General features: G+C 34.7%; 1 protein-coding gene across 1 annotated transcript in view; it reads right to left on the bottom strand.

Moving 5' to 3' along the window:
• The window catches only part of LOC126832358 (low-density lipoprotein receptor-related protein 1), a 163,502-nt gene that overhangs the window by 8,362 nt on the left and 127,528 nt on the right, over window positions 1-27,612 (bottom strand). The window contains exons 53-87 of the mRNA XM_050563103.2: window positions 25,051-25,203; window positions 24,562-24,678; window positions 23,732-23,848; window positions 22,937-23,062; window positions 22,371-22,487; window positions 21,581-21,826; window positions 21,144-21,263; window positions 20,529-20,651; window positions 19,979-20,193; window positions 19,308-19,466; window positions 18,194-18,632; window positions 16,845-17,001; window positions 16,023-16,126; window positions 15,241-15,372; window positions 14,767-14,886; window positions 14,342-14,590; window positions 13,663-13,779; window positions 12,939-13,061; window positions 12,425-12,541; window positions 12,001-12,114; window positions 11,343-11,462; window positions 10,538-10,675; window positions 9,807-9,941; window positions 9,568-9,693; window positions 8,888-9,156; window positions 8,072-8,259; window positions 7,188-7,408; window positions 5,915-6,097; window positions 4,983-5,214; window positions 4,482-4,592; window positions 3,946-4,050; window positions 3,039-3,172; window positions 898-1,065; window positions 591-695; window positions 82-199 (exon numbers count right to left, since the gene is read on the bottom strand). Of these exons, the coding sequence (XP_050419060.2) occupies window positions 82-199; window positions 591-695; window positions 898-1,065; window positions 3,039-3,172; window positions 3,946-4,050; window positions 4,482-4,592; window positions 4,983-5,214; window positions 5,915-6,097; window positions 7,188-7,408; window positions 8,072-8,259; window positions 8,888-9,156; window positions 9,568-9,693; window positions 9,807-9,941; window positions 10,538-10,675; window positions 11,343-11,462; window positions 12,001-12,114; window positions 12,425-12,541; window positions 12,939-13,061; window positions 13,663-13,779; window positions 14,342-14,590; window positions 14,767-14,886; window positions 15,241-15,372; window positions 16,023-16,126; window positions 16,845-17,001; window positions 18,194-18,632; window positions 19,308-19,466; window positions 19,979-20,193; window positions 20,529-20,651; window positions 21,144-21,263; window positions 21,581-21,826; window positions 22,371-22,487; window positions 22,937-23,062; window positions 23,732-23,848; window positions 24,562-24,678; window positions 25,051-25,203 (5,518 nt within the window). The remainder of the gene's footprint in view (window positions 1-81; window positions 200-590; window positions 696-897; window positions 1,066-3,038; window positions 3,173-3,945; window positions 4,051-4,481; window positions 4,593-4,982; window positions 5,215-5,914; window positions 6,098-7,187; window positions 7,409-8,071; window positions 8,260-8,887; window positions 9,157-9,567; window positions 9,694-9,806; window positions 9,942-10,537; window positions 10,676-11,342; window positions 11,463-12,000; window positions 12,115-12,424; window positions 12,542-12,938; window positions 13,062-13,662; window positions 13,780-14,341; window positions 14,591-14,766; window positions 14,887-15,240; window positions 15,373-16,022; window positions 16,127-16,844; window positions 17,002-18,193; window positions 18,633-19,307; window positions 19,467-19,978; window positions 20,194-20,528; window positions 20,652-21,143; window positions 21,264-21,580; window positions 21,827-22,370; window positions 22,488-22,936; window positions 23,063-23,731; window positions 23,849-24,561; window positions 24,679-25,050; window positions 25,204-27,612) is intronic.

Raw genomic sequence — 27,612 nt, 5'->3', positions numbered from 1 at the left:
AAAAATATGCATTTGGCTGGCAGGTATATTTCATGTTTGTGATAATTCAATGAACAAAGCAAAATGTAGAGTTATACTTACCTACAAACTATTTTACCATCGATTTGTTGTATACATTCACCTTCTGGTTCACATTTACATTTATCACATCGTGAACCTTCATACATATCATTACATTTACACTTTGCTTTCTCATTTACTGTAATAAAATCATTAATACATTTAAACTTTGCTTTCTTATTTATCAAATAAAATATCATTATATTCACACTTCGATTTCACATATACTGTAATAAAATTATTATTACATTTATTGACTGTCTCATTTCATGCTATAAAATATTATATTTACACATTAGATTTCTAATTTAGTTTTCCAAAAAACATTATTTGCATTAACACTCGGCCAACTCATCTACTGTTTTAAAAGTATTATTACAATGACCACTTAGATTTCCCAGCTACTGTTATAAGACATTATTACAATGGCATTAATTGTTCTCATCTACTGTAACAAAAATGTGAAACATATATTATTCTTTACTCATTTACTGTAATAAACATAAATGTAATATTTGAAAAAAACTAACCTATAGTACAGTTACCATGGTAACAGTTAACATTATTACACGTTGGTAATTTTCGTTTGCAGTCAGGTCCTGAAAATCCAGGCTGACATGGACAATTACATTTACCTGAAAGAAAACAAATAATAACCAGATCTGTGGAGTATTCATATTCAAAGTCACTGGGTGTTACACCTTGATGTATGACCCTGTCTTTTAAACTACCCCTTTGGTATTTTTTATCATACACTTTTGAAATTTGTAGGTAAAAATAACTCTTAGTAAGATTTAAATCAGTGCAGTTATCAAGTAAAATATATGATTGTCTTACTTCTATCTTTTCCATTTGATTTACAAATTACTTCACAATCATTACGTTCACAGTTGGTGGCAGATGAGAACCCATTAGGACATGCACAGTAGGCTGTACCATTGTCATATCTCTGACAAACTCCATTATTATAACAATATAAATCTGTACACTCATCACAGTATTTCCCTATAAAAAACAATATTCATTATTTTAAAAGACTCCCAAAATTTCAACAAAAATGTCAATGTTTAAAAATACCACATTTAATATAAGTTTAAAATTAACTCCACTCAACACAAACTAGGTCATTTTGGGACTAACATGGTTCAATTTTATTTCAATAATTAGCTTGGGCGTTTGGGTCTTTAGCAGTGGGAGGAAACCAGTGGACACGAAATGAGGTTGGGCAGGCAACCCTACTCCTTGTCACATACAACTGGGGAAACGAAACTATGCCAGTTGACTCAATGACAGACCTTTTGATACAACGCGCACACACTAATGTCGTATTGATCCTTTTCTAGAGATCATGATGATCGTTATTGTAATATGAGTCACGTGAGATGGGAGTTATCTGCCCACTCTTCTCTGTAATAAATATTGAAGTAAATAAAAGACTACGCATACTTCGAAGTGTGGTCGTACCACGAGAATGTCTTGTTTTTGATATACAGGGGGGTTTGATATACGAATATAAGCGTCCATCCACGTGCTGATATATAGAATGCATATCAAGGTATTGATCCCAACACAACACTAACCATTCGGCCATCCAACCCTCCTTCATGGCTGGAGTTGAAGATCTTACTTTATTCATCATGAGACAAAGGTTATTTATTTTTCTATGGTCACACATGCACTGCTATGCTTGAGAATCAAGTGATCTTGTATGTGTACGCCATGGATGTGTTTATTAATCAAAGCACATATAATATATTTTGTTTCAAAAACATTGGTATACATAAACTACCTCATTGTTTGCTTTCTGTATTTGCTAAAACAAATTGCTTGTTTTACCAAAATCTCAAATGAATAAATCTTAAGGATGAGTGGTTTTTTTTTATATATATATATCTATACTAGCAGGATACCCGGCTTCGCTCGGGGGTCATAACTGCGAAACCGGAAGTGGTAGACTAACGCCACCTGGCCTATGTTACTCCCCGTTCCGAGCTACCCCTATACCCCAAATTTCAGACTCGGGGCAGACCTAGTGTAGCCGACAACCCCGAACAGACCGGCTTCGCTCGGGGGTCATAACTCCGAAATCGGAAGTGGTAGACTAACGCCACCTGGCCTATGTTACTCCACGGTCCGAGCTACCCCTATACCCCAAATTTCAGACTCGGGACAGACCTAGTGTAGCCGCCAACCTCGAACAGACAGACTTCGCTCGGGGTCATAACTCCGAAACCGGAAGTGGTAGACTAACGCCACCTGGCCTATGTTACTCCCCGGTCCGAGCTACCCCTATAGCCCAAATTTCAGACTCGGGGCAGATGTAGCCGCCAACCCCGAACAGACCGGCTTCGCTCGGGGGTCATAACTCCGAAATCGGAAGTGGTAGACTAACGCCACCTGGCTTATGTTACTCCAAGGTCCGAGCTACCCCTATACCCCAAATTTCAGACTCGGGACAGACCTAGTGTAGCCGCCAACCTCGAACAGACTTCGCTCGGGGTCATAACTCCGAAACCGGAAGTGGTAGACTAACGCCACCTGGCCTATGTTACTCCCCGGTCCGAGCTACCCCTATAGCCCAAATTTCAGACTCGGGGCAGATGTAGCCGCCAACCCCGAACAGACAGGCTTCGCTCGGGGGTCATAACTCCGAAACCGGAAGTGGTAGACTAACGCCACCTGGCCTATGTTACTCCCCGGTCCAAGCTACCCATATACCCCAAATTTCAGACTCGGGGCAGACCTAGTGTAGCTGCCAACCCAAAACAGACCGGCTTCGCTTGGGGGTCATAACCCCGAAACCGGAAGTGGTAGACTAACGCCACCTGGCCTATGTTACTCCCCGGTCCGAGCTACCCCCATACCCCAAATTTCAGACTCGGGGCAGACCTAGTGTAGCCGCCAACCCCGAACAGACAGACAGACAGACAGACAAACGACAGTCACAAATATTAGTATAGATCATGAAGGTTTCATACCTTTGAACTTATCTGGACAGTTACAACGAACGTAACCAGACGTCTCTGCTTCACAGGTGGCCCCATTTTTACATTGATGACAAGTATCTGTTGTATCATTCTCACAAAGTTCACCGGTATGAACAGATGAACAGCTGAAATAATCAACAATAAGTTACATATCACATGCTGTAGCATGCAGAGGTTTCTTGATGACCATGGTCAACTTCAGGATTGTATGCACCCAAGACTTAAATACAGGGCCTAGTGGCCTACTCAAATTAAATAGGGCACCTTAGCTTGTACACCAAAGTTAACACTGATATAATTTAAAATAACCTAATTTTAATTTCACTATTTGATTGGAATGCCCCCCTATAATGGATGCACAGGACCATACTTAACCACAGGCCAGTTATATCCTTAATGTTAATTAAATGTGGACTCAGATGATTCACAGTGAAAGCGCGAACACTACAATAGCTGATCTCAGCAATCAATCGTCACCATTTCAAGACTCATGTGAATGACTATCACACAATTCCCTCAACTGCCATATTGGATTTCTGAATATCAAATAAGAATAATAAAAGATCCCTGGACATGTAACTCAGTGGCGATCTGGAACCCATTAATTATTACTGACCAATCATATCAGTTTTATATGTCTCAGGGGTGGTCCAGCTAACTACTGAGAAATTTAAAATCATTCGGTAATGCCAATTTCTCATTGACTATTCTAATTTATATTTTTACAGCTATTTGCTTCCAAACTTTCTGATCATGTAGTCATGTAGTCATGTGACATACATCTGTATCTATTAGGCTATGAATTCAACTGCATACTTCCAAATACAGAACGATATTTGATCATGTTTCAAAATCACATTGGTCTATGATTGGCGAAAGACAAGAGTAATATACTTACAAACAATATGCTTTGTCGTCTTTCACATGACATTTACCATTATTTTTACAATGTCCGGTACAAATATACTGATCACACCTTTCACCTCTATAACCCTCATGGCATCTGTAATATTAAAAATTGACAGTAAGTAATTATAGTTTATCAAACAATGAAATGAAACTGTGTTTAACATCCTAATTTTATGCCCCGACTTGGCTAATGAATATGGCGTATGTCATGCAGTGTGCTATGATGGAAATATAACCTGGACAATAGTGCTACGGCCTATTCTAATGTCAAGAGTTTTCTTACGGGACAGCACCACTTTTTTCCTTCCCATCCAAATCATTAGACATGTTCCTTGTCAGGCCATTTGACCTACACCACTAACAAGGGGAAACTATGATGGAAAATCCTAGGGAACTTTCTTGGCAAATACCAGGATTGAACCCTTCCCCACAGTTTGAAGGATCGCTTTTATGAGAAATTACCATGAAATTTTTGGAAATTACCATGAAAGTTAAAAGAGAAAACAGTTATATTAGTATTATTACCTGCACTCTACTTGTCCTTCATGTTTTGTAGAAACAACACAATCACCAATAATACAATAATTAGAACATTTATCTATCTCACAATGATCTCCAGTATATTGAGCTGTACATCTGAAACATAAATAATACACACCTGTACAAATAATACTGGCAACAACACTGACCTTTCATTTAATCAATATCAGACAACCTGTACCAGAACAAGTTTAACCAATGGCTTCAACTCCAAAGAGAATAGAAGTAGTTAGATCTTTGTGTAGTTTAGACCAATCAAAAGTAAAACAGAATGCAAAGAAGAACAAATTTCGAATAGATTACCCAATTTTACTGGATGAATAATCAAATCACTTCAAATCACGTTTTGTACCAATTTTTACTGGATAATCAAATCACTTCAAATCAAGTTTTTGACCATTTTTTACTTAATAATCAAATCAAGTTCTACTCAGTAGTGACAATCATTAGTCCTTCATTGAAGGTTAAAAAAAAAGATCAACGAACCTGCATTTTGGTTTTGAATGGACATTAAAAGAACAGTTTCCATTATGTTTACAGAAACCGTCTGGACATGTTTCATGGTTTGGTAAAAAGTTACACTTCTTATCTGTATCATTATATACAGACAAGTTTGGACATAAACAGCTAAAGCCTTTATCAGACCAGTCATTGAAACAGGATTGAGTTGCAGCACACATCTCTCCGATCTTCGCACCATCTTCACATTTATTTGATACTGGAAAATCAAGACAGGGAATACAAATGAACAAAAATTCATGTGAATTATAAATGCTTCAACTATCTATGATGTTCAATACAGAAAATCAGCAAAATCACACAATTATAAAATATAGAATCAAACGTTATATCATAATTATATCAATATTATTATCCATGTTCTGAGAACAGTTCAAGATAAATGATCTCACCGTGACCAATCCTAAGCATACGAGTCTTTACTGTTACGGTACTTACTGCATCTTTGCCAAGCAGTGAAGCTGGGCGTTGTAGAAGCAGACTGACTATTGATACTATTGTTTTATACAGTTTTCTGTACTTCTCCACAATCATTGGAAATAAGTCATTATTTTTACACACCCGAGTTGTTTTCATGACGTATTCATGTGATAAAAATATGAAAGCATTATAACACTTTAGAGATTCTTTTTTCTTATTTTACATGGCCCAGATAGCAGTCATATGTAACCAGCTTTAGTTAAATGAGATATAACACAAGACATTTACTATCATTTCTTTCTTATCTCGGCCATTTTCCAAGATACATGTAAATGCATAAATCACATACAAATTTATATAAGGGTCTTTGAATACAGAATTGATGCCAAATCGTGTATTGATTTTTTTTATCCACATGTTTCATTTAGCCAGAACCTGCCACTTAAGTGCCCACAGATTTAAATCATATTTTTACTTACTTGATTGCTGCTGTTTATGTTCCTGTATGATAGTTAAATCACGGACTCGATTAATTCCAACATACATCTTTTTAAACACGTTGGAATGTACAAATTTATGTATTCTTATGACACTGAATGTTTTATAGGTTAATACGTATATAAAATCTTCAAATAATTCTAGTTTATATGGTGGATCTGAGGCTGAAATAAACACAAATAGAAAAGAAACATAAACTGAATTGCAAGAAATTTATATTAACAACAATAATAACCACAGATTTGTAAAATTTAACATCCCATTTAATTTTAAGTTGAACTTGTGTTCACCATAGAAATAATGCCTCAGATGGCTTATTCTACAAAAACTGTATTGATTGACAATCTGATTAAAATACAGATGTATATTTCGTTTCGTTTTTTTATACTTTCGATGGCCTACACTTCATGAAGATCTGACATGTTGTACTTGAAGGTTGTGTTAGGGGTCGTACAAGCGGCTTTTGACCCTATGACATCAGACATTGATTAATCAATCATCGTTGACGTTTGTAGTGGTTTACCCACAGTTCCGTGCATGGCATACCAAGAAGTCGCCATAACAAGCCGTTCCATTGGCTTATCCCTCACTTCAACCAAAACGTCGGTAATATAACAACTCTCCTAGATCCTAGTGTAGTACAGACAAATAAAACGAAATTTTGAACTATAAAAAACGAAACGAAATAGGATCTGTGTTTTAATCAGATTGTATTGATTGGTCATATATCAAGCATTAATTTCATGATCATTTATGGCTGCCCCCTGGATCAATTCACATGATCTGATATACGCGTTTGTTGTTTCCTGTTTTAAATGTCTGTGTATATAATTATTTGTATAATTGTTTATGTGTGGTGTAGTCCTCCTGCACTTTCTATCACATTTATCTCAAAAGTAATTACTATTTGAATGTAAAAACTGCTTTTATTATGTAATTAACTACATCTGAATATAAACCTTCAAGAAGAACTGGTTGGCTTGTACGAAAAGGACAGCATAATTATTATTACTTTCAATGACCATTACTTAGCTAGAATAACTTAGTTTTCTTTTTGATAAAATATTTTTGATAGTTCACGGTTTGTTCTAACTAATTTTTGATAGTTCATGGTCCGTTCTAAATATTTTGGTTTAGAGAAAATGTTTTCAACTAACGTCATTGAACAATTTGTCTAAACATTTGATCCCTCTAAATCAAAAAATTGGCCATTTATTTCACAGAAAATAAATCATTATATAAACTTCTATTTACCATTAAAAGTCTGAATAAGTCTTCGATCATTTCCATTTACGTCAACACTTTCTATGGTATATTTCTTCGTATCTGCCCAGTAAATACGATCGTTAAAATAATCTATGGCCAGTCCGTTTGGCCAGATTATATTATCATCAACCAGTACTGTACGATTCGTACCATCAAGATTTGATCTTTCTATTTTAGCATGTATACCTTGATCAGTCCAAAACAGTTGTCTGGAAAATATTAAATATACGGTAATTTGTTACATTTATAAGTTGACACAACTGCAAAAAAAACAAATGAGATGAAATGAAATAGGGTTTGACTTCCTACTAATTTGCTCCGAACTCAAAAAGAACAAAATATAAAAGTTGGTGACAAAAACTATATAACACTGCATTTATCTTAGCTTGTTTAGATGTTTTCTGGATTCTTACAGAAAGAGAAATGGGGCTTAATGCCCACTTAACACAAACTAAATCATTTTGGGACTAACATATGGTTCAATTTTATTTCAATAATTCGCTTGCACGTAGGGGTCTTTAGCAGGGGAAGGTAACCGGGGGACTGGAGAAAACCCATGAGGTTGGATAGGTGATCCTACTCCTTGTCAAGTACAAGCGAGGAACCAAAACGTCTCCTCTTGACTCAATGACAGACCATAACTATTTGGCCACCCAAGCCCACCTTTTTGAAAAACAAACATAAACTATTAATAATCTTAGGGATAAAGGGGCTATATGCGATTTGAAAAAATCTTCTTAACCCAATGAACTCTGTACTGTAGGGTGATGGCAAGAAATTGGTACTTAAACATACATATACCTACATCTATCTCTATAAATTATCCTTTGTTTGTTTTCATACTTCAATCACTACTTTTCAATATTACTTACTTGTTTTTTGGATGTATGACAATATCTTGTGGATCTTCTAAATCAGATGATATGATTTCTATTATTCGATCACCCTGATAGGTTGCAGCTTTAATAGTCTGTGTGGCACTTTCGGTCCAATATAAACGTTTACTGACCCAATCAGCTGTTAAACCACGAATATCAGCATGGCTCCAATATAAATTTTGCTGAAAATACCAAAATTCACAATGGTTTTAATATTTATTTTAAGACATATCTGTGATGCTGTTAATAAAAGACACACTCACCACTCAGTGGCTGTAATCAGTATGAAATTTAAAGGTCTGTCTACACCATAGATTTTCCATCCCCAACAAATAATCACGCCAGTTAAATATTGCAGACAAACCATCTGGGTTGCTGAATATATTTACATGCTGTGACAACAGCGATGGTTTGCTTAAGTGTTTGATGGATGCAATTATATTCAGCTTTGTATGGGTGAACGTCTCATAAACATTGCCATAAGCGTGACAGGAATCAGGGAATTCCTGTATATAATGTAAAATTGTCAACCAAACATCTGTGACAAGAAATTCGTGTGGTGTGTGCTGCATGTTTTGTCAGGCAGATAGTCAACAACAAGACATTTGGCTGATGCAACAAAAAAACTACACTTTTCTTATAAAACCATGATGTCACAAAACAGTTTATATATTTCTGAATAAAATTGGTCTACATTTAGTAAATCCATTATCATCTATTATACTGGTTTATAAAAAATAATCACAATGTCTGACATGGTTTATTACACTGTGCTATATCCAATCAAAGTATCTCAAAATTTTCACTTACCTTTGTGTCTGAATTATCACGTTTCTGTCTTTTATTGACAGCCTTTTTGTTGATCTTTGTAGACACAACTACCCAGGTATGATTTTTAGATAATAAAACTGTAAAGGCTTTCCAGTCTGTTCCAGACACATCTACGTCCATAGCAACAATATGGTTATCAATATCATTTGGTGAGAGAGGTAAATGGGATTCTTTCTGATTGGTTAGATTAGTTAAGGCTGTACGTATAAGTCTGCCCTCCTCGGCTACCAACATGGTTGGTGGATCACCTATAAATATAGATTAAATCTGTCTATGGCAGGTCTTTTTTTATGGCTTAAAATGTTATATAAATTGTTGTTTAAATCTGCCTATTGCAGGTCTTTTTAATGTCTTCAAAGTGCGTTGGACAGGCCCCACTTGACTCGATGACAGACCTTATGATCTAATACGCACACCTTAGACCAATAGGCCATCTGCATTTTCAAGAGTCAACAATAATAAACGATTGAGTGCGTAAATGATTTGAACAACTTGTTTGGGTCATTTAGGGACAAACAATGTAATTTTCCAGTAAGAATATTAGAAGCCAAGCAACCAAACTAAATGTTTCGTGTATCTATGTTTAAACAATTATTTGTTTTAATTTTAAAGAAAATAAGTGGATCAGGTCTCACTGAGTTAATATTGAAAATAATTACCTTGAGCAAAACAAGATTTTTCAAACTTAGTAAAACCATTTTCACATAAACAGTTTGGTTTCATAGCATGCGACGTAAAGTTACACATCTGGGAGCAGACGCCAAACTCAGAACAAGGATTGTGATCTAAAAACAAATATGTATATAATTATGTATTAACCATGTAATATCAAACTTCAAGATCAATGATTTGGTAATAAAATTTGGATTTTAACAATAATTAAACTGACGGTACTTACAAATGCAATTAAATCCGTCGGTATCTAGTTTATATCCTTCTTTACATGAACACTTAACACTATAGGCATCTTGGGTACAATGATATTGACAGCCTCCATTATTAACTGAACAGTTTCTTCTCCATGACATACCCTCTGAAAATACAATTCCATTTAATTGGTTATTCAAATCCATGTAAGAACTGTGAGCACCATTAGCTTTTTTCATTGCTTTACAAATAACAGTACTATATAATGTAATTTTAATATCTTAATGTGTCATATTTGAACACACTTGTGGCTTGATGAGTAATGCGGATTAATGTCTAACTTTTTTTGTGCCAACTGGGTTAATGAAAAGCTATGCATTGTGCTATGTGGAAAATTAGCTCAGACAGCTGTCTTATCAATTTGCAACTGTTCAAGGGTTCATTTACGGGCACACAGACATATACACATGACCTCAGTTCTTTGTCCAATCCAAACGACTAGACACTATTCCTTGCCTGCAGCACTAACAGGGGAAAACCACAGTGAGAAAATCTTCCGGTGAACACATGGATTGAACCCAGGACATCCTTGTTAGTCAGCCATTGCTTTACTTGCTGAGCCTCTGTGGCTCTCCATTGGATCAAGACACACAGCATGTTGTTTAGAATTAGAACAGATGATCCACATAACGCCTAATATCCAAACAATTTGTTCATCAGTGTTTTTTCCCTTCATTGCAGATTATACACATTGGTACTTACCACAGAACTTGGCATTTTCATCTGACCCATCTTTACAATCGACTACATTATCACACAGTTTTTCCATTCCTATACATTGGCTAACATTAGTAGAATTACATCTGAAGTCTGTTGTTTTACAGGTTTCAGGTTCTTTACCTGCAATTTGATCACAAAAATAAACTTATGAACATCATACAGGTGGAAGGAAAATTAGGTCATAATGAATGAATATAGCATTGTTAATATTAAATATAATGTTGTTCTTCATGTCAAAAATGAAAAAACATAATACTACTAATATAAGTAGAAGAAAGTAGAACTCTAATTGACAAAAGGGGAAATTGCCTATGTATTATAATCTGATCAAAAGCTAAGCGATGATGTGCATAAATTTTCTTTAACTTATATACCTTCCATACAGAAAGAGGAGGGAAAGGAATTAATATGGGGTTCAATGTCCTATTTTCTATAATGCCTACACTTTGTTGAATTCCAAGTGCCAAGTGTTCTTTTACATGCATGCCAACATGGACATTGTTTATATCCAGCTGACTAGATTCTATACCTTGCCAGACTCCCCCATCCTGCCCCAGTAACATGGAGAACCAGGCTGGAAAATCCAGCAGAACTTTCTTAGTGGAGGCAGAAATTGAGCGCACGAACCTCCTGGTTAGTGAGCCATCATTTTACTCACTGAGCCACAGTGGTTCCCAAGCAGACTACTTATATGGAAAAAACCTTGGTTTTTAACGGCAGCTAATTAAAATTTGGAATCATTCTCTGTTATTAAGTTTGGAATGAGTCACCTATATCAAGCACTTACAGAAATCTCCTTCATCTTCACCATCTAGACAATCATTTTTACCATCACATACCATATTATACCATATACAGATACTGGTGCTGTTACATCGGAATCTACCTGGTGTACATACATAGTTGGCTAAAAAAAATAATAACATCAAATATTAACGCAAATTCTCACTATACAGATACTATACAGTGGCGGATTAACCACGGGACACATGGAGCACCTGCACCATAGCCACCAAGGTTCAAAAGACCCTTTATAAAGTTAGAATACAGAATTTCTTTGAAACAACTACACAATTCATTCTCAAAGTATTTATGATTTAGTGGTAAAATATTTCTTTAGTTATTTGAAACAAGTTAAAACTTTACATTCCACTATGATGTAGCAGAGACTGAAGATGACTCTAATCAGAAATTGGACTTTTCGGATATCACTGATTCCTTTAGTATAACATTTGAGCATTCAGTGATTTGAGATTGGACTTTTCTGTTTAACACTATGAAGAGGAATTGTTTTGTCCAGAAGTCTAATGAAACAAAATTTCAAGGAAGTAACCATCGGAAAAGTCGAATTACATTTGCATTAGACCAATTTTTTAGTCACCGGAACATGTACATGGAAAGCAGGATTTAAGCTGAAAATTGATGTAAATAAATATAATACAAACTGCAATTATGTTCGTCTGAATCATCACCACAATCATTGTCACCATCACACCGCCATAACGCTGATTGACATAAACTGTTATCACATTTAAACTCATGTTCAGAACAATTACGTGCTGAAAAATAGAAAATTGTCAACATTTGATTCATTAATCACATGAGGGAGAGAAATGGGGTTTAGGAGCCACTAATAACAGGGAGTGATTTGGCAATTCAAAAAAAGAGAGAGAGGTGAACTTAATGTTGACACTAAAAATTTGGACGTTTGGAAAAAAACAGACAAAACTCATGTGGTAATGTAGATTGAAGAATGGGATCGAACCAATGACACTTACATCGATGACAGATCATTCGATCATAAGCATGTGTGTTACACCACTCAAGTTGGCCAACTAGGTCTACATTTAAATCATAAACAAAACTTACTGCAGTTCCATTCATCTGTACCATCAGCACAATCAGTATCGCCATCACATCGCCAACTATTTGGTATACAATGTTTGATAGTTGAACACATGAATTCATCATCAGAGCAGGTAATGTCTACAAAATTATACAGTACATTATTAATTAATGAAACACGGCTTTTAAAGGAGCAGTTTCCATAATAATTAATAATATACAAATTAATCACCAAAATTATTTTTCTGGAATGCTTTCCTCAAAATATTTTGCCACTTGGAATTAGCATGGTAACTTAAGCAAGTAAATATGTAGATCTTACTATCTCAATCAACCACCTATTGAAACTGAATGTTTGTATTTTTATTTTGTAACATTGAGCTTCAGACAGTTGTGCAGAACAAGGAAAAGGTTTTATTGGGAGAATTTAAACGTTTTTGGCAATACAATTTCATTGGTGATTTGAATATTTTAAAATCAGAGGATAGGCATTTTTAGATCTTGACAGTTGATGAATATATCTTTAAATCTGACTTACCATCACAATTAACTTCATCACTTCCATCTTCACAGTTAATCTCCTTGTTACATCGTAACTTCCTAGGTATACATTTACCTATTTCTGTACATCGGAACTCAGATTCTGAACAATTCCTTGGAGCTGGAAGGAATAAAAACATTTAATAACATTTAATACAAACAGTACTAATTTGAAATCTGTACACTATTTATTCAAATTACTTTTAAATTAAATTCAATAAAACCTAATAACTTTATGAGGTATCAGGTGTTCTAGAAAGTGTAATTATATAATACATACTGCCATGTGCACAAATCATTTCACTACTTTACACTACTTATATGACATAGACTATTCCCCTTTAACAGTGTTAATAGCAAGGGTTTTCTCATGAACAAATGATTTGGCATTATATTAACACATTTGACCGTGTATGGTTTAACTCTATACTTCACTATGTTTAAACTCTTATTTGACTGCGTATGGATTAAACTCTATATTTGACTGTATGGTTTAAACTCTATATTAATTGACTGTGTGTATGGTTTGAACTCTCTATTTGACTGTGTTCACTGTATATGGTTTAACAACTATACTTGATAGTGTATAGTCTCAACTCTATATTTTACTGTGTGTGGTTTAAACTGTGTGTATGGTTTAAACTCTATGCATGACTATGATTGTGTACAGTCTAAACTTTATACTTGTATTATATTCTAGCTTCAAAAGAATTTTTTTTTACCGCAATTCATTTCATCAGAGTTATCTCTGCAATCATCATAATCATCACATTTCCATCGACCAGGTATACAATGTCCATTCGCACAGTGAAAATATGTTGGATCACATGTACGGTCCTCTGAAAAAAAACAAATAACCCAAAATAGAAATGAGGGAGAAAAAATAGGGTTTTACATCCACGCATATACCTGATAGCAGCATGCAGAGTTGAGTTGTCGGCCCTACATACATTACTTATTTTTACTATTATTATACTTTAATTGAATATTGCTCAGGAGAACTGATATCTTTTGCTGTTAAAAAGAAATCAGATTTGCATTTCTAAATAAGAAATACAGAGCTTTTTACACTTCCATACCTCAATCCAAACTGACACAAACTAGGTCATTTTGGGACTAACACATGGTTCAATTTTATTTCAATAATTCACTTGTACGTACGGGTCTGTAGCAGTGGGAGGAAACCAAAGGACCCAGAGAAAACCCTTGAGGTTGGACAGGCGACCCTACTCCTTGTCAAGTACAACTGGGGAATCAAAACCACGCCAATTGACTCAATGACAGACCTTATGATACAGCGTGCACATGCTAACCATTCAGCCATCCACCACCACCCCATCCACCCTCGGAAAGGCTCAAGAGCAAAAATACATTTCAAAAAGACACAAGACAGAAACTTACGACATTTCCCATAATGTTCATCAGTATCATCGTCTTCACCACAATCTCGATCTCCATCACACGTCCATGCCTCAGGAATACATCGCCCATTTTTGCATTTAATATGATCTGCTTTACATGTTATTTCAGTACAATTATGAGGCTCGTCTGACCAATCGCCACAATCATCATCGTTATCACATTTCCACACATATGGTACACATCGTCCATTAGCACACTCAAACTGATTAGCGCTACATGTGGTAGCAGCTGTATAAAACAAATATAAGAATTTTATAGAAAACATTCATAGTGATGTATTAGTATGGTCAATAGCTCAAGTTACCAATATTCTATCCTTCATGCAAAGCACAAGTATCTTTATGTTGGTTTTATTCAAGTTTTCTACAAAATGTCCTACATACAAATATATTAATTTTACTTACGACAATCTAGTTCGTCTTCACCATCGGAACAAGTATTATTATGATCACATTTAAAATGATCTGGTATACATTTATTGTCTGCATGACATTTCATATGATGCTCTAGGCATGGATACGATTCTAAAAATAAAGCAAAGTCTTGTATTTTTAATCATTTTTCCCATTTCTGGTAGAATATGGCCGAGTACATTATGGGATAATTTTTAAGTATTTTTTTTCCCTTGTTATAAAGTTCTGTATAATCATTTGTTGAATAGTTCACAATAAATCTGTTAAAATTCCTGACATTTAGCCTGATATTCCTAGCCAAAAATATGCACAAACTTCATGAGATCCACGTCAATTAACCTCAGAAAAAATAAAATGATGTATAAGACCCCATCCTTTTAATAAAAACATACAGATAAAAAATTCAAGAAAAAGATTTAATGAAGTGACCTTTGCTATCCAAATAGAAGTTTAAGAAAAACATACCACAGTTCTTTTCATCGGAACCATCATCACATTGTTTTTTACCATCACAGATCATACTTGGTGGAAAACATTGTTGTGCATTAGTAGCATTATCACATTGGAATAAACCAGCCATTACACATAGATACTTTTCTACAAATTTACAATATAAATATACAAAATACACATACAATGTAAATATACAATATCTATAAGATATAATGTAAACATACAATATCTATAAGATACATTGTAAATATATAAAAATATACAATGTAAATATACAATGCAAATAATATACAATACAACTAAAATGGATGGAGCTGATAGGAGTGGAGCATTAAAATTTGTCTACAATTTAGCAGTTAAGTGAGTATCTTAGACTTAAGATACCCTTTGAATATGGACCCAGGACTAAACTGTGTTCTCACATATCACCATCTCTAAACTCTCTACATTGGATTAGATTCAGGAATGAGGCGAATTTAAAGTGCTCTCTTTAACATTTCAAACTGTGTCAAAAATGGCTCCACCCTATCTACAAAATCTTGTTCACCCATATGTTCAAACCAGGTCCCTGCATTCTACTGATCGATGTCTGCTTTGAGACACCCAAATACAAACTGAAAACATTTGGTGCCAGTCATTTCATATATCTCTGCAATGCTTTGGAATCTCTTAGAGCATTTCCCTATTGTGATGTGGATTTTAGTGCCTTTTAAGACTCCTTATCATTATTATATATTATCATTAATACTGTTCAAAATTGTATTTTTCTTTGAAATATATCGACATATACTCACTGCAATCATGTGGTTCATCCGACCTATCACCACAATCAGGATGGCCGTCACATTTCCACCAAAATGGTATACATTTAGATGATTCTTCACATAAGAACTGAGCACTATATAAAGAAAATAAAGATATTTAACATTTATAAAAAATAAATTATAAAGATTTTTAGTTGTTAAAGTAATAATGAGTCATTAGCATTTTCCACAAAAATATCAAATTTCTCATGGTGTAATCCACTCTAATATTTAATTCAGTCAGATTAAAACAGAGAGAAAGAGAGAGAAATGGAGTTTAACGTCCACTCGACACAAACTAGGTCATTTCGGGACTAACACATGGTTTAATTTTATTTCAATAATTCGCTTGCCCGTAGGGGTCTTTAGCAGTGGGAGGAAACTGGAGGACCCGGAGAAAACCCATGAGGTTGGACAGGCGACCCTACTGCTTGCCACGTACAACAGGGGATTCGAAACCATGCCAGTTGACTCAATGACAGACTTTATGGTACAGGGCGCACATGCTAACCATTCAGCCACCCAACCCCCATCAACAAATTTCATTGAGGTTATTACGTAGCGAACAACATAGAACGATGAATTTTCAATCTGTCATATCTTTATAAATACTGAAAGGAATTGAATCAATTTTGACAGATGTACCTATTAGATATACATACAATATTGTAGTTTGTAAGTGATTCTAAAGTGTTCAAGACTTTTAATATATCATACATTCAGATTTGGCGGGGGGGGGGGGGCATTCTAGTGCATGACTTATTAATCTCAAGGGACCATAATAGCTACTTTTTAAAATCTATAAAGTCTTACCTCGTACAATTGGAGATACAATTCTTGTTATCTTTCGATAAATGGAAATTTTCAGGACATGAACATATATGTTCTAAATAATCTAGATTTCCTTCATGGGGTCTCAATAGACACAGATGGCTACAGTCACCATTATTATCAGCACATGGATTCACATCTAAAGTTACAAATTAAACTGTTATTAAGGTTTTCTATCCTGATTGTATTTAAATATCTAGCAATACACGAAATGGGGTCTTTTCTGCATCGACTGAGCGAATGAAGACGGATCTAGCAATACAGCCAAGCTTATAACAGTACAAAAATGAAATGAAATGGGGTTTAACGTCCTACTCTTCTGCACCTAACCTGGGCTAATTGAAGATGGGCATACGCCATACAGTGTGCTATGAGGCCTACTCTTATATCGAATTCCAACTGCCAAGGGATCTTTTACGTGCATTCCAATGTATACATGGGACCTTGGTTTTTCGTCTCATTCGAAGGACTAGACAGTTGTCCTTGTCAGGCCCTCCGTCCTGCATCACTGATAAGGGGGAACCACGCCGGAAAATCTGGATGAACTTTCTCGGCCAATGCAGGGATCGAACACCCGACATCCAGGCTAGCGAGCCAGCGTCTTACCCACTTAGCCACGTGATCCCCTTAACATGGACGGGAAATCTTCCTTTGTTCTTTTCGTTGAATAAGCAGATTGTTTTACCTCTAATAGATTGCTTGGAGCTTAACCGTGCTATCAATATAACATATTATTTCTATGTTTAAGTGAAAGTTTGGAATAAGACTGTCTAGTCAATATATGTGTTATAAAATTAAAGTGATCTGAAGGAGATGGACATATATACATTTTGATCTTTGGTTCGATCAATGTATATCAACATGGGGACCGCAATGGATCTAGGGGTCTGTGAAAACTTTTTGGGGGTCTTCAAAGTCAGAGGGGTTAGCAAAGCCAGTATGATCCGAAATGTTGGCTGAGGAGGAAAATAAAATCTGTGAGAAAAAAAAGATAGCTGTGGAAAAGTCAGTATCATGTTGTTAGTATTAGGGATGTGAATTTCAGAAGCCGATATCTCAGTCACTAATAGGAATGGCAATCATCTTGACGTGTTGATGTGCCACTTTTTGTTATTAGAAGATAATTTCATCTGTAACACGATTTGAGTGGGTAATTTTTCCATTTTACAGAACAACGTTGAGACTGGCAATAGGCCACACATGTTTTACAGTATACACAAAACCCTCTGATGTCTGTCATTGACCTACTTCATAAAATTTCAATGAATTTTCTTGCTCTGCCTCAACAGTAATCATAGTTCTTTGAATAAACGCAGGGGGTTGATACTTACCTGGCTTTATCTGTTTGAGTGGGTGGAAAATCTGTAATCCCATGGGTTTGTGGACCATGTTAGTCAGAAGGGTAATATTTTCTCCAGAAAATTTATGGGCATAGAAGATTCCCATGTGCTCCCAATCAGTCCAGTAGATGTAATTTTCAAATGTAGCTAGAGCAAACACATGTGGTACTTTAACGCTGTCTCCGATAATAATCCTACGTCCACTTCCGTCAAGATTAGCCATGGCAATATAATCCAGACTGCCATCAGCCCAAATGATCTTTTCTGTAATATAGTCAATAGTTAAAGCATTCGGCCATCTTAAATTGTCCTTGATGATAGTTTGTCGTTTGCTACCGTCCATCCACATTCTTCCAATATGGTGATTATCACCCCAATCTGTGTAGAACAAAACACCTTTTTGTGGAAATACTTCCAATCCACGAGGTTCCTGTAAACAAAGTTAAAATAAAGGATTGTTAACGAGAACATGATTAATCAGAATAAACAGCAAATATCAATTTTCAGGACATAGGTCTACATTATTAAAAAAAGCATATTAGTCAAAAGTACTCAAATCAATCAGTCCTAATACACATGTACGTTATGACCATTTTAAAGTTTACATTATTTTTGACATGTTACAATCTTTATGTCTTTGTAACCATCTGTCAATACAACGATAACTCATTTCTATCCCCAAACATCAATGCCAAGAAGGTACATGACCGATTTGTTTTGCATAAATTTGTACAAAGGGTTTTAAAACTTGGCCTATATTGAGCTAGTCTAATCATTGGCATGGATAATTTTCAGGTACAGATCTCTTCCTGCTTTTTTATTTGTTCCAAGTACTGTCACTAATTCAAAAGAGATAGAGTCATATGGAGGCACACCTTACACCACTGATATAAACAAACCTTTTTAACCGCAAGACCTAATTTAATTCTAATTATGAGACAGATGAATGGGAAATGATTACCCATTTAAGGCCTATTGTGACTAAGTTTGTTTATTAAAGGCTACATTCTCAGACCAATATAAGGCCACAAAACACCTGCACAATATTCAAGTGAACCAGCTGGCCTGTAATATGACTTTTTCTTTTAGTAACATATGTACCTACCTGTAAGCCTTCACGAAGAAGAACTCTGCGGTATTGACCATCTAGTTTAGAAACTTCGATAGTATCTGTGGTTTTATCACACCAGTACAGATTACGACCAACCCAATCAACAGCCAGACCATCAGGATTACGTACTGTTGAACTATGTAATACTTGTACCTGAAAGACAACCAAATACAATAAATAAAAACACATCAATGAGACCTCATTCTAGAACAATTGGCTATTGCAGAGTGTAAGACAATACATAAAAAAATAGTACAACTACCACATTTGTATGCAAAGTTTTATTTAAAATCAATTAAAAGATAGCCACACAAAGCGTGGAACTTCACCTACAGTTGCTATATCTCAACAGCAGCTTATCTGCAATGAAAACTTGGATGTTGGATGTTGACCAAATTTGATAAGAAGGGATGCCTTCATGACTCCCAATGCTTCACACCAAATCTGAATGGATAGGCTTCATCATCTCATGACCAGAAACTTAAATCGCAACCTTATGGACATAGAGTCACATCCTAAGTTTCTATAAAATTGGTTGAAATACTTATCTGTATTTAAGATTAAGTGGGGTTACTGGGGAAGGGGGATAAACTGACCAGCATGGGTGATGCCTATTAATAGCTCTACATTAATTATGACCGTATAAAATATGACAATAACTGTACCTCTCTTTTAGCCTTGGAAGAGCTATTATATTTCATTCTATTAATACTACTGTTTCTGCTAGTTATATCGGACCAGTATATATACTGATCCTGCCAGTCTACGTCTATAGCTACAGCATTATTCTGGTCATCTGATAATCTTGATGAATTGCCAACAGGTACACTCACATTACGAATGTAATAACGGTTTGTTACAATTAAAACTGGTTTTGTATCTGTAACAATGATAAAATATTGTTAATAACGGTTTGGTCCAATTAAAACTGGTTTTGTATCTGTGACAATGATAAAATTTTGTTAATCATAATGTAATAACAAATAAGGTAAAAGATCAAATAAATAACAAACAGGTGTTTATCTAACAAATATTGCCAATAATATGTAATAATAAAAAAATGGTTTGCTACAATAAAAATTGGTTTCGTATATAACAATGATAAAATATTAATAATAATGTATGTCTACTGTCATCTTTGATGTCCTATGTTAATATCATTTGTATAGTGTCGAAAATAAACTTCATAATAAATAAGAATTAAAAATAGCCTACCACTTTTGCAGTTTGTTCTATCAGGCGCCATCCTGTAACCTTTAGTACAGTTACAATGAAATGATCCCATTGTATTTGTACATAACTGTGAACAAGGATACGTAGTATCGCATTCATTCAAATCTGAAAAATAACAAATACAATGCATAATACAAAAAGATTAATAACTTTTCACTATCACAATTGTTATTCATCACTATCACAATTGTTATTCAATTTTTACATCTCATTAACAACAATTACAATATATCATAGCCACCAATAACAATGATTAACTTCTAAACTGATTGTTAGCAGTCAGTTCCTTTTTACTTTGATTCCTACTACCAGTATCTAATGGGTCTTAAATATTTTATTCCTGCAGTATTTTGTGCATAGTATTTTTTAATAAATGGTATTATTCCAAATAATGCCTTTTTGTAAAATAACCATATCAAAACTTTATATGACTTTATATAAAGTTCAACCATGTATAAATAAGTGATGGCTTGGCCGATTTTCATGTAAACTAATTTGAACTGTACAAGCAAATAGAAAAATCATTTTTTACCAATCAGCATTTACCTCCAAAACACAAATTACACTTAAAGATAATGTACATGTAGTTTATATTACCTTCACAACTTTTATTATCAGGTCTAAGTTTATAACCAGGATGACAGGCACATGCATAACCTATCTTCTTCTCTATACATAGATGATGACATTCTGTATTACTGTCACACTCGTTTAAACCTAAAATACACAATATACATCAAACTGTATTACCGTCAATCAGTAATAATAATATCATCCATTGATCTATTTATAAACCCACAGTAGTCTTGTGTTAAACACAATCATGTCAAGACCTCATCCAATGATCTATTTATAAACCCACAGCAGTCTTGTGTAAAACACAATCATGTCAAGGCCTCATCCAATGATCTATTCATAAACTCACATACAATGATCATCAATATTAATTAAGACTTCATTTTTACCCACATCAAAGAATTTGTTTATTGTTTCATCACATAAAAAAATAAAAAATGGCCAAATGTGCAACTTACCACAATTAACAGGTTCATCTGATTTATCTCCACAATCATCCTGACCATCACATACCAATTCTTCTGGTATACATAAACCATTTGAACACATAAACTTAGTATCATCTCCACCACACTGAACCACTGTACAATTAGCTTCATCTGTATGATCTGGACAATCAAACAGACCATCACATCTCTTGGTACTGTTGACACACATGCCTCGGTTGACACATTTAAATTCATCTGAACCACAAGTTGGATAGACTGAAAAGAAGTAAAGTTTATTATGCTTATTCAGTCTACAATATTTACTACTATACCACTTCTGATTTCAGCAGTGGGGGCTACAGGGGCTGCAGTGGCTCAGTGAGTAAGAATCTGGCTCAGTGAGTAAGAATCTGGCTCAGTGAGTAAGAATCTGGCTCACTAACCAGGTCTCAGTTCCACGCCCTGTGTTGGCTGGAATTGTTCTTCAGGATTTTCATCTGTGATTTCCCCCTTGACAGTGGTGCAGACCAGAGGGCCTTGCAAGGAACTGTGTCTACTCATGCAATACAAAGGTGGGCAGTAGCTTCGATGCCTAAACAAACATTTACCACATAGCAGCTTACATGGAAAATATCATTGGGGGTGGGGGTTGAGTGGTTTACTACGCATGATTTACATCAGAAGGTCAGTTATTGATTGAATCATTATGATCGCAGTTTGTACATGTCAAGGAGTAGGGTTGCCTGCCAAACCTTGCTAAACCACTTGGTGTTAGTTTCTCTTGAAGTTGTGCCATAACAACTATACTTAAAATACTTACAACAACTGAGTTCATCAGAGTTATCTCCACAATCATCATCTCTATCACAGAAGAACGTACTAGTTATACACTTCCTGTTTAAACATTGAAACTCATTTTCCTGACACAATACTGGGGCTAAAATAAAAAATATCAATAAAATCATACATTCAAGATGTAAGCCACAATAGTATAAAATAAGAAAACTGATCACTGAACAATTTGTACATTATATGTTCTGTTCGTCCATGGCTGTTTCTAAAGATCATTCTAACAAAAACAAACCTGTATGCTACAAAATATGTCTACTGGGTATAGCGAATTGAAAATATATTATGATTACCACAGAAAACCATGATTATGATTAATGACTACTTTTATGACTTATATCTTAGATGTGTGCATCTTCAAATTGTACCATCATAACTATTGCAATTAGCTGATCATCAACATCTCACATCTGTGAATTGGTATCAAATGTTCTAGAAATTAGCAAGCACAACTTGCAACATGTGCAACTGCCTATGCTACAATAGAGTGATCTCTAATTTGAAATTGCTTTGAAAATACACATTAGTTGAACTTACGACAACCATTAGAAATCGATTCATCATCATCTTCTTCACAATCACTGTCTCCATCACATTTCCATGCTTTAGGTATACATTTACCTGATCCACAACGGAATTCATCATCATTACATGTCTTTATATCTAAAATAAATCCATGGCACATCAATAATTTCATGCTATTAACTAATCTGTATGTTTTTTCAGATCTCCCAAGCTTCCACTTATTTCATCTTTTAAATCATTCTGTATTTGGTTTCAGAAAAATATTTTAAACAGATCAAATGATGATCCTTAGAGCTTCCACTGGTTTGCAGATACATTAGCAAGAGTTATCAGACATGAACCATCTTAGACTTTCAGATTATTGTTTTGGCATGTGCTAAAGATATTGCGTAATGGAAACAATACATGATAACCAAATAAAATGAAATGGGGTTTTAATGTTTTCTACACAAGCATGCATAAGTTATGAGGGAAATTTTTGATGGACAGTGGTGTTCTGCCTACTCAATTACCAAATTCTAACTGTCAAGGCTTCTTTATGTACAAGTCAAGAGTATGGTACATGTTTTCAATATAATCTGAATAACTAGGTGCTTTTCTTTGTCATACCCTCTGTCTTGCAACAATGGCAAAAGGAAAAACCAGGCTGGAAAATCCTGAAGAACTTTCTAACCTAACACTGGGAACTCCCAGTTAGTAAATCAACATTATACTTGTGGATCCAAAATGGCTCCAGATGCCCGAAAACACTTTCATGTGGGTGCATAATATTTGTAAAAGTTTTAATGACAATTGTAAAACACTTACCACAGTTTTCATGTTCATCTGATTGGTCAGGACAGTCTGGATGTTTATCACATTCCCATGTTTTAGGTAAACAGGTAGAATCGTTACAGGCAAACTGATCATTATTACAAGAATACGCTAAAATATATAATAATTAAAAACCTTTTCATCATCCTTCTAATCCCATGTTTTAGGTAAACAGGTAGAATCGTTACAGGCAAACTGATCATTATTACAAGAATACGCTAAAATATATAATAATTAAAAACCTTTTCATCATCCTTCATCTCCAGACCCCGGATAGCACTACAACTTCAAACAATGGTACGCAGGAGAGATTTGAATGGGTGATAAAAATAAACACACTCCCTGAAAACCCCAACTTTTGGCTCTAAGTATAGCAATGGCTAGAGAGGGATTTCTCGAGCCATTGTTTAAGAAAGATGTGAAAATGCTTACCATCGTATTAAATTTGTAAGAATTAAATCTCTAAAAGGTCAGAATGGAATTGAAATGAAAGGGGTTTAACATCTTAAAAAATTAATTTCGGTCATTTTCAGATTAACATAATATAGTTATTACTACAGTTCAATGTGAAAAGGAATTTTTTTTTTACAAATTCCAACTGCCAAGAAATCGTTGACATCCATTACCAATTAGCATAAGGGACATCCAATTATTTCTCTATCTGAATGACTAGACACACCTTAATATTAGGCTTTGTCAGATAAGTGAGAACTAGACTTTACACATTGTCAAATTCACTGACTGACAGATCGACGAAGCAAAACAACTTTTTGTAAACCACTTGGTCCAACCTGCAACAAAACAAACACAAACTGACTACTTACTGCAATTAGCTTCATCAGATACGTCAGCGCAGTCAAAATCTTTATCACATCGCCATTGTGGTGGTATACAACTTCCACTTCCACATGTAAAGGAATCAGCAGGACATGCCGTACCCACTAAAATATTCATAAACAACACATTTCTTAGAAACATAATTTTTTTTATTTTTTTTATTTATCAATTTAAATAGTGTATATAAATTTGATACAGTTCAGATGATAACTTTTGTTGTTAGAGCATTCACAAGGTTCCATAAAGTGAAGCAAGAGCCAGAAATTGGCTTCAATAGGCTTCTTGGTTTCACAAATTACATATTTTTCAAAAAGATTGGGTGATAAATCATTGTTTGTGCAAGCTCCTCTCAAGTGGTCAAATACTTGATTCAATACAATCCAAAAATATCCACCAATGTCAGAAAATGGAAGATGGCATTTTGTAAATATGTTGATTGTCATTTGTAATAACATTTTTCATTCATTTGTTCTTACCCGTAGGATTGCAGTCTTTTTCATCACTATTATCCCAGCAGTCATTTGTACCATCACAAAGCCACATGGGAAATATACATGCAGACGTCTCATTACAAGAAATTAGACCTTGAACCTTTTCACCGTCCATCTCTACATCAGTACAATTTAGATCTAACATACAATAGAATATATAGACAGTTATACTAATGGTAATAGGTCATACCAGACATTCTTTACATTAGCTTACATGCAAGTCACACGTTATGAAAATACAAAGTTATACACTTTAGTATATCTTTAAACCAATTAAGAAAGATAATTGAACACAGAATGAAGAGATATCAATCATTTTTGCAAATCAATACAAGTTGGTTCAATTTTAAGCAAAAATACAGGATTTCAAAGGGTTTTTTGACATTAAAGTACAAAAAAGAACAAGCCAACAGTGAGGCTGATGTCCCCCGCCGAAATTGCAAAATAAATAGATGACACATATTAATTAATCGCACATTTATTTTTTTCACTAAGTTTCATCACTCTCTATCAGATAGAATCAAGATTATCTTGTCCCAAACCATCGACAAATGAAATCGATTAGCTCTGCTTAGCTTCAGCTCGAAATGTTAATTATTGAACTCAGTCAAGACATTCAACTAATGAACATCTACATATACATCAAGTTTAAACATTCACCTAATAGACACCTATGCCAAGTTTGAACATTCTACCTCAATTAGAAGGAGAGTTATTGTGTTCCAAAGTTTCTACCAATCAAATTGCTTATCACTCTGCTTACCCTCAGCAAAAAATGTTCATTATCGAACTTAGTTAAGGTATTCATATAATAAATCTATACACCAAGTTTCATCAATCTCACTTAATTAGAACTAAAGTTATCGTGTCCCAAAGCATCAACCAATCAAATTGCTTATCTCTGCTTACCCTAAGCGGAAAATGCTCATCTTCGAACTCCATCAAGGCATTGACCTAATCAACACATACACCAAGTTTGAACATTCTAGCTTAATTAGGAAGAGAGTTATCGTGCCCCAAAGTATCAACCAATCAAATTGCTTATCTCTGCTTACCCTAAGCGGAAAATGCTCATCTTCGAACTCCATCAAGGCATTGACCTAATAAACACATACACCAAGTTTGAACATTCTAGCTCAATTAAAAGTTATCGTGTCCCAAAGCATCAACCAATCAAATTGCTTATCTCTGCTTACCCTAAGCGGAAAATGCTCATCTTCGAACTCCATCAAGGCATTGACCTAATCAACACATACACCAAGTTTGAACATTCTAGCCCAATTAGGAAGAGAGTTATCGTGTCCCAAAGCATCAACCAATCAAATTGCTTATCTCTGCTTACCCTAAGCGGAAAATGCTCATCTTCGAACTCCATCAAGGCATTGACCTAATAAACACATACACCAAGTTTGAACATTCTAGCTCAATTAGGAAGAGAGTTATTGTGTCCCAAAAAGTGTGACGGACAGACAGACGGACAGACAGACGGACAGACGGACAGACAGACAGACGGACGAACCCATTTTAATAGTCCTCTGCTTTCTTCGAAAGGCGGGGGACAATTAAACTACTCGTAGTCAGTTATATAGAGAATCTCGTACAAGTCTTTTTTGACATAAAAAAAGATGAGTAGAAGATTTTATTTATCACGTAATGCTTTTTTTGCACGCACAAATAAATAAACATAATTCTTTGGTATAGATTTTATTTCATGTAAAACGATATCTCCTTAGGAGATATTGCTCAGTAGATAATGAAAGTTATCACACAAGTGTTATCTACTCTAGAATGTGTTATTGGGTGATATATGTCAATTAGTATTTATATCATGTTTATCTGCATTTCGTAATCATTTCAAACATAGTAAATATGTTATTTTATGATAATAAACATTTTCTTGAAGCGGTTTAAAGATATCCTATTTAGAAGTCAGCAATCATTAAAATTCAAAATCGTTAAAGTGTGACTTCAGTTAAAGTAAAAGCAATGCATTACAATAAGATACTGAGAATGGCTAGAACATAAAAAGAGTCAAAAGTATGGTTTCTTGTCAAGAGCAGGATATTAATTTTTGGCCAGTTTTTTGGCAATGTCTGAAAGAAATTGAAAATACTTGACTGAAAAACAGTAATAATTGAAAGAAAGGGTTGAATGTGATTCAGCTAAATTACTAGTTCATTGAAATACTGTCAGTCAATTAGTTACATGTAAATTGAATGTTAGCAACTAATAATAAAGAAATTCAACATTGCTATTAAAGTGTGACTTTAAAGGGCATCGTTTTAAGAGATTTTCAGATCATGAAGAAATAATTCTATAAGGTATCTGAAGAAATAAATATAAGAACATAAGCATATATCAAAGAGACAATCAGCCAGGAAAATAGTTAAATATAGAGTTTAAGACCATACATAAAGGCAAAATCATATTGCCATTATTGGTCCATATTTGTTAAATTTTGGTAACAAGAATCAATTCGGTAAGGTTTTTTTTGTATGGTCTGAAAATTTATATCTGCTTTAAATCTGGAATTTAAGTTCAGTCTAT

Source organism: Patella vulgata, chromosome 9 (assembly GCF_932274485.2).
Source record: "Patella vulgata chromosome 9, xgPatVulg1.2, whole genome shotgun sequence".
Classification (NCBI taxonomy): Eukaryota; Metazoa; Mollusca; class Gastropoda; family Patellidae; genus Patella; species Patella vulgata.
Note: the sequence above shows the minus strand (reverse complement) of the source record. Positions and strands in the feature narration are given on the sequence as shown.